The sequence below is a fragment of the Prunus persica genome, chromosome G1, assembly GCF_000346465.2.
Source record: "Prunus persica cultivar Lovell chromosome G1, Prunus_persica_NCBIv2, whole genome shotgun sequence".
Lineage (NCBI taxonomy): Eukaryota > Viridiplantae > Streptophyta > Magnoliopsida > Rosales > Rosaceae > Prunus > Prunus persica.
Window position 1 is genome coordinate 45,186,165 of NC_034009.1, and position 8,068 is coordinate 45,194,232.

Consider the following 8,068-nt stretch of genomic DNA (forward strand, 5'->3'; position numbering starts at 1 on the left):
CTTGAGGATGAGCTCTATGACTTGAGGTAAATTATCCCCAAATTTATTTACATCTATTTTACATAGTTTTCCCAAGTGATCTGTTGAGCTCTACGATATGCATGCAACTATATGAATATTTTGATATCTATAATGTAGCAACATTTAAGAGCAAAATAGAAGCGGCTTTGTAATTTCGAAATATATTGCAATAATATTACACAACACACACCACCCTTTCAGCCTTCATGCTCCACATGTTCATCTATGCTCATTTCAGTATTGGGATCGGACCTCAATCGTTTGGGAGGTCGATCCTCATCAGACGAGCCATGGCTTGGTCCTGCATCGCCGTCGGCAAGCGCTCTCTTCGACTTAATGTCTGCCTGAGCATTGTCCTCGCCAAGAACATTAGCATCCTCATTGGAGCCAGAAGCATATTGTATCTTCTTATCATTGATAACTTTGTCCCACACTAGACTGACCCCTGTTTTCTTCACACTAAATTGGGGTCCAAAATCTACGATAACCTCAACTTCATCACAGCCCTCCAAATTGAACACATTGTTGGATAGATTTCCCTGCCAAAGATGATCTTCATGAGATGCTACCACGTCTATTGCAACCGGCCTCGAGGTACGCATTGTGCCCTTGGTATAGTTTATAACTGAGATGCTAGTAAGATCTTGAGATACTATGTTGTCGAGACATGAAGAATAAACAATGCACACAATCAACTCCTTCAAATTACAACCAATATTTTGAGGCACTTCAAAAAAGACTGAGGCGCCCTCATCAACATAGGGGAACCACTCAGGAATATTATTTCCAGGGAGAAAAATGCCACCAAATCCACTCACAGTCCATCCCTATACAGGCAGAGTAAGATTTGTATAAGCAAACAATGCATATTTTTGTATGTTATGAGAGAGAGAGAGAGAGAGAGAGAGAGAGAGAGAGAGAGAGAGAGAGAGAGAACCTGCAGGATGTTCTCTTTAAGAGCATCAGTGATATTGCTGCAGCCTTCCATTCGAATGAATCTCAAGGACTTTAACAACTTAACCAAGCCTGGAATCTCGATGAGTTTGCTGCAGTTTGTCAGACTCAAAGTATCCATATTTGAGATTTCTGATAAATTTGGTATTCTTTCCAGTGAAGTGCAGTTTCTCGCTTCCAGGGATTTCAAATTGTTTGGTAACTCTGGGATTGCATTAAGGTTTGCACAATAATCCAATATTAGCCTTCGAAGCTTGGAAAGGCCATTGAGGCTTGATGGCAGGCTACGAAAACTATTGCTTTGTAGATTTAATTCTTGTAAAGAAAATAAACTCCCAAGATCCTTAGGAATTGCATCATCAGTTAAATTGCAGTCTTCAAGAGATAATCTTTGTAAAGAGGTTAAGCCTCGTAATGATGGGGGCAATAGATTAGTTGGTTTAGTAATTTTCCTAGGCAATACCCAAGACCAGAAAAGAGAGGGCAATGAGTTAGATGGTGATGCTTTCAAACCACACAGGGATAAATATTTCAGGTTCGTCAGTCGTAATATTGTAGAAGGTACTTTTCTTATGGCTGTGTTGTCTGCAAGAAGAGTTGTCAATGATACCATTTTCCCTAAATCATCATCCAAGTTTGCAAATTTTGAACAGCCAGAAAGATCAAGAGTTTCAATAGATTTCAACTCATAGAAACTCCTTGGAAGATCCTTGAGCATTTTGCAATCTTTCAAATTTACCACAAGAAGTCTTTCAAGATGTCCAATAGACGGGTGCACCTCGAACAAACTCTTACAGTCTTTGAGCATCAGTTTCTCAAGATTTGGAAGTTTCGAAAAGTCTGGCGAGCGTTGTAGGTAATGAGAGTGACTGAGATTAAGAATCTTCAACTTGTCTAGCAACTGTTAGACAGAAGGGAAGATAGAAATCAAAATTTAAATAGAACATGAAGAAAATGTACAAAACCAAAGGAAATCTTTACTCATACATACCCCAGGATCCTTCCAAACGTGCGTGAGGTTGCTATAACGCAGGTCTATAGCAACTAGTTTCTGTTGGTGAAAGCTGTTTGGTATGAACTTTAGAGGGAGACCATGCCAACATAGCCATCTTAACTCTTTGGTAAGATATTCGTAGCTTCCAGTGAGTTGTACGTAATTGAGTTGGAGCAATCTCAGTCTCTGCATATTTGCAAATGCTTTTGTACTGAAACTTACATCATCAGATCTTAGCAAATTCAGTGTTACTCCTTCAATTTCTTCAGTCCCCTGTACATAAAAATAAAAAAGTAAACAAAGGAGTTATTTCCATGTGAGATGATTTATATTCATGAATCCATGATCACAAGCTGAACAAGATTTATATCCTCTGAACAAGAAAGCATGTGAAAGATGATAAATTGTTAGATGTGGGAAGCATGTGCTTCTGTTGTATAACGTGCATTTAATTTAGCAAAGAATTTGATTGAGAAAGTTCTTACACAGTGTTTTGCTAATACATCTTTTATGTCTTCTTTATGCCACAATCTACTGCATTTTCCAGGTTCATTGGGGGATTTTTCACGGACAACTTCTCTTCCCATGTCTCGAAGCAAATCATGCATCGTGAGCTTGTTTCTTTCACTAACAGTTACAAGGCATCGTTGAAGGAGAACACTGATTTCTATTTCTGCAAAAAAGCCACACCCATCCAATATTTGTTTGACATAGTTCTTGTCCTTTCCAATAAAGAAACAAGATATATCAAGGAAAATATCCCTCTGTTTATCGTCGCTTAACCCATCAAAGCTTATTCTGAGCTTTTTCTGAATTTGGTCATGAGGAATTCTTTTCAATTTCTCCAATGCGCTTGTCCACTCTGGTATGCTTCTTCCGAATAAAAAAGAGCCTAAAACTTCAAGTGCAAGTGGCAAACCTCCACAGTAAGAAACTACACTTGTTGAGAGATCAAGATATCCTTCATTAGGATAACTATTTCTAAAGGCGTGCCAACTGAAGAGCTCGAGAGCTTCTTCTTCATTCATTTCTGGAGCCAGAAACACTGTATCCACTTCAAGTTGCTTTAGCAAATGTTGATCTCTTGTTGTTATAATAATCCGACTTCCTGAACCAAACCAGTCACGCTTTCCAGCTATTGCCCTTAGTTGCTCCATTTGATCTGCATCATCAATTATGACAAGTACCTTTCTACATCCAAGTCTTTCTTTTATGATATTGATCCCTTTATCAACACATCCAACCTTTATCTTCTTGGCTGGTTTCAAAATATCAGATAGAAGTTGTTCTTGCAAACGAACCTGACCATTTGGTTGCTTTGACGTTTCCCTAACATCTGCCACGAAACTTTTACCTTCAAAGCTATGATAAAATTGGTTATAGATGGCTTTGGCAATCGTTGTTTTACCCAGTCCTCCCATCCCCAAAATTCCAACCATGCGAACGTCATTCGATCCAACACCTAGGTAAGAACTCATATCTTCCACGCGAGAATTTATTCCAACTGGGTAGACAGCAACAAACAAGTACGCGTTGTTCAGCTGTCTAGTAATCTCGGCAATAATTTTCCTGATAAACCTTGCTTCATGCCTGTTAATGAAACTCAGAAGAACAAACTAAGACTCATTATGAAACTAGAAGATAAACTGAATCAGTAACTTATTCCTTATGACAATAGATTCTGTCTACTACAAATATCACTCATGTCACAGTTGTTCATCTTATTAGGACATTGGACAATGTTGCCCACAACCTAACAACTTCAGCTGCTTCGTTTTTTTTTTTTTTTTTTTTTTTGGGGTTTAAAATGACATTTTCAAAAATAGAGGCTTCAACAAACTAAAACACGGTCAGCAAAAAAACATAATCAAAGAGAGAGCAGGAAATGGCCAAGGAAATTAATGATTTTACCCATCTGCGGTGTTCCGAAGATCCCAGCCAGACAAATTGGCTGCTTCAGTGAGAGCAGACCTCCACCTCAGTACCTTATCAACTTCTAACAGGAACCGCTCTTCATGTTTCTCAAATGCCTGCCCAAAACAGCCATTCTGTTTTCTCACATCTGAAGGGTCAACATCATAGAATATTGGCAAAACCATTTGCCTCACTGTTCTTCTACACTCCATGATCTTGACCAGCTCCTCAAGACACCAACCGGAATCCGCGTACCGCCTCGAGAAGACGATCACAGAGATTCTAGACCCTTGGATTGCCTGCACCAGTTCTGCTGTTATATCTTCCCCTCTCCTCAGTTCATTGTCGTCAATGAAGGCATTGATTCCGGCCTCTTTTAATGCCATATAGAGATGGCCTGTGAAGTTTTTGCGAGTGTCTTCACCTCTGAAGCTCAAAAACACGTCGTAAATCCATTGCTTTGAAGAGAAGGATTCTTGGGTTGTGCTGGTAGCCATTGGCACTAGGGACTGCAAGTGCTTCCAAGAATTGCAATATGAGTCCGGCTCCTCCCTTAAAAAGAACGCAAGTCAACTCAAGTTTACTTGTTTGCAGGGCCAGCAGGGCAGAGAGTGAAGGTGCGTGGAATCACGGGCAAAAGACAACCTTTATATTGACCTACTATTATAAGGCACCTTCTACAGTGCACCTGGCGCATGGGTGCACCATTTGTCCTTTATGAAATTGATTTGTAAAGAAAATAGAAGAGAACCTGCTATAACAGGTCAAGGTAATAGGTTTTCTCTTGGGCCTTTTTACGCTATAGCATCTCTCCCTCTCAACCCTAATTCCTCATCTCATTTGAGATTTTTTTCAGAAACAGAAAAGCTCCCACTCTTCTATCGCTTGCTTTCTCAGTCAGAGACATTTCAAATCGAATTAGGGTTGGATTTCTCATTTCTCTCTCTTTGAGTTCGTTTCCTTCCACAACAGCTCCTCTCCTCCTCCTGTAACGACGAGACGATGCCGGCGACCACATCTCCTCTCCTCTCAGGTAAGTCATGCTCCTTCTTATTCTTCTTCATTTCGTTCTCCTTTCTAGGGCTTTTGGTCTGGGTATTTTACTCGCTGCTGCTGCTTCATCGTTGGTTTCTTTATTTTGGTTTTTTATGTTTTCACAGTTATGATTCCTTTGTCTCACTCTCATCTGGATCTCTGTGGCTGGCTTTATCTCAACCTCTCTATGGCAGGTAAGAACTCTTGGTTTTCCCTCTCTTTCTAATTGTGCGATTTAAATGATTCGCATCATAGCAGAAAGTATTTCAACTTTGAATTATGGTCTAGGCTTTCTAGCGAAATGATTTATATGTCCTATTTTAATTTAGGTTTAATGATTTGGGTATTGAATCGCAAGTCCTTTTTTTTTTTATAGTAATATTTTGGATTTATATAGGATTTGGTAATTTTTTCAACTTATAATTCGATTTTTTTGTTTCTTTCGAATTGTTCTCTCTCCCACCTCTCCCCTTTCTCCTTCTCAGATAGATCGTTGCTACTTTCTTACTTTTTTTATTATTTGAATTTGAGGGTTGGAAGCTTGTGAGTTGCTCATTCTTGATAATGATACGGGACTTTAAATTGATGGCCTTCAGACTGCATATTGTTCAAACATTGGGTTCTTGAAGGAAGATGCTAGATGATGGAGCATCCATTTCAGCCTTGAAGAGATATTGCAGGTTTCTGTTTTGTAAACTGTGTGTATTCTGTGTTTGATAACTTGAAATTTTGTGTAGTCTGTTTACTTGAGATCTTAATGTTAAAATAATGATCTAGAACTTGAGATAGGATTGAGACATTTATTGTCCTCCATGACAATGGAGCAAAGTGGTGTACATTACAACCCATTAGATCCATGACTTCTTATAATGGATTATTTTTGTGCTTGAGATAATTTAGTCTGAATTGTAGAGTAATATCTTTAGTTTATAATCTAAATTAGTTCTGATTTTTCAGTGAACAATTCAAAATTTGGTATGGATGTCCTTGTTGGTGGGTTTTCTAACATTTCTTTAAATACAATTGCATACGAATGACGTTGCTGTGAAAAAAGTGAAAAAAGTAACATGTTGATACAATGTTGTTTCGTGATGAACTGGAAATGTACACAAAGATTTGATTCACTCTAGTAGGCTTAGTTGCATAGATATTTGAAGAATTAAGTCAGCATGCTAGTAATTGCTATTGGCTCATGGCTGATTGTGTCTTAGTGTGATTTTTTCTATCACCAAAAGTTGGAGGTCCTATCCTTGCTAGTTGTTTGGGTACGCAGAGACGTGAAGATGAATATGCACTTAGTGTTTCCCTTGTCTGATGGTCGCTGATCATCACAAGTGTTTTGATTTGCTTTCTGGTTCGTTCAATGTATAGTAAAATATCGCTATATAATTTATTTCCTCTTCTTTTGCAGCGGGAGTAGCTATTTTCATTTTACTGATATCATTTTACTCAACTCGTGAAGGTGAGGACTTCACTAGCAAGATACATATATAATGCTACAAATTTTTGTGTGAAATTATACTGTGATTCCCTTCTTTGTTTTCTTCTCATTGTATTTTTTTCTTGAAACATTTGACAGTACAAGGAGTCACAGAGGCAGAAAAATTCGGCGATTCATATCTTTTGTGGCTCATGAGTTGGTGGTGTGTGTTTTATTGTGAATGGTAGTTTGAGTATGTCATGTTAAGTTGGCTACATAAGAAATACACAAATTCCTGGGAAGAATACGATTTCTTGAATTGTTTATTAGGAGTAGGATGTGTTTACTTGACTGTCGACATTATGTTTAGTTTTTCATAAATGCATTAGAATGGTTAAAAGCACTAAAAATTCTATTATTTTTACTTTTAGGTACTGAAAGCATGGAAGAGAAGAAAAATGAAATGACAGAGGTTGTTTGGCAATTACCATTCAGACGATTGGCTTTCGCAAATTAGAATGGCAATTACATAGTGCCTATTTGTCAATTGCCAACATGACTTGGCTGTGTTGTAACAAAATAAAGGAATTTTATATGAGCTTGGTGACGTAAGGCATGGGTTGAATTGAAGATGGGAGTTTGGTAGAATGTAGTTCAATTTTTTTTTTCTATTTCTACTGTTGTTTTAGCCTTCAGATCTTGATTGTAGTTCAGTTTTTTTTTCCTTCTTGTATTTGGCATTTAGTTTTTTTTTTTAATTTGTGTGAAATACAATATATGATTTGCCAATGCAATTGACATAGGTAGTGTCATTTCCATTTACGTCTTGTAATTAAAAAACAAAGCTGTATCATGTGCATTCCAATCGTGCAATAACAATCTTGTAACTTACAATTTTTGGGATCTTGTTTACGACATTATGGTAACATAATATCCAAAACCTTGTAACCTCTATCATAATAAATAAAAATCATAATAAAACCTTGTAACCTTTAACTTCTACAAATCATAATAAATAAATTCAAAAATTCAAAAAAAAATTATACCGAAAATTCCTACGAACTCCTTGTGATCTGACATTCTCTACGCTCTCATGCTACAAAAATATAATTTTTATATGCTAAGTCATGTCTCACTTTTCAATAATGAAGGAATGCACAAATGATTTTCAAATTTGAGAATGTCAATACAGTATATGATTTGTAAATTCAATTGACAAACAGGAAGTGTCATTTGCATTTGTGTCTTGCAATTGACAAGCCAAGCAATCTCATTTACAATCCAATTGCGCAATTACAAGCTATAATGGACAAACATAAATAAAGTTACAAAGTATTATAGCTATCACATGTTAAGCTTTTTTTCTTCTTAAAACTATTTTTTTGTTAAAATTATTTGGATTTATATAAAGATACCCAAGTTTTATTATTTTGAATTTGAACATTTTGTAGCAAAATAAGAAAATTTACACGAGATTGCAAGTTGGCATGATGGATGTTGAGACATTGGAGTGCAAGCTGGCGTGAGGGTTTTTTCAAGTGGCTTTATGAGTTTAATAAGGACTTCTTGTCCAAGTCCAAATATAAAATATTAGTTTAATTATTTACGAGTTTTTATAACATTTGAATTGTACCATACATTTGGGCAAGTTATAACATTTCAATTGTACCATACATTTGGACAAGTTTATTTCCCCTAAAAAATAATTGAATTAATTAAGGGTAAAATAA

At 36.8% G+C, this 8,068-nt stretch overlaps 1 protein-coding gene and 1 long non-coding RNA gene across 5 annotated transcripts; one reads left to right on the forward strand and one right to left on the reverse strand.

Moving 5' to 3' along the window:
• Nucleotides 165-4,487, reverse strand: LOC18790046 (TMV resistance protein N). Its single transcript, XM_020568483.1, has 5 exons — nucleotides 3,881-4,487; nucleotides 2,455-3,559; nucleotides 1,967-2,242; nucleotides 959-1,876; nucleotides 165-848 (listed from the first exon to the last, which is right to left on the reverse strand). The coding sequence occupies exons 1-5, from the start codon at nucleotides 4,378-4,380 to the stop codon at nucleotides 219-221; spliced, it is 3,429 nt and encodes a 1,142-aa protein (XP_020424072.1). The 5' UTR covers nucleotides 4,381-4,487; the 3' UTR covers nucleotides 165-218.
• LOC109950239 lies at nucleotides 4,569-7,160 on the forward strand. 4 transcript variants are annotated; one of them, XR_002272538.1, is made up of 6 exons: nucleotides 4,569-4,916; nucleotides 5,044-5,112; nucleotides 5,404-5,598; nucleotides 6,330-6,380; nucleotides 6,498-6,561; nucleotides 6,770-7,160. It is a non-coding gene; the product is annotated as an uncharacterized LOC109950239 (long non-coding RNA). The 4 variants fall into 4 exon arrangements; XR_002272537.1 differs by having other exon boundaries at nucleotides 4,575-4,916; nucleotides 5,450-5,598; XR_002272539.1 differs by having other exon boundaries at nucleotides 4,575-4,916; nucleotides 5,459-5,598.

Coding starts and splice junctions, on each gene's coding strand:
- LOC18790046 (XM_020568483.1), bottom strand. CDS start 4,380: ATGGCTACCAGCACAACCCAAGAATCCTTCTCTTCAAAGCAATGGATT. Junction 2,243..2,454: donor ATGTATTAGCAAAACACTGT/GTAAGAACTTTC, acceptor TTTTATGTACAG/GGGACTGAAGAAATTGAAGG. Junction 849..958: donor TTAAAGAGAACATCCTGCAG/GTTCTCTCTCTC, acceptor CTGCCTGTATAG/GGATGGACTGTGAGTGGATT.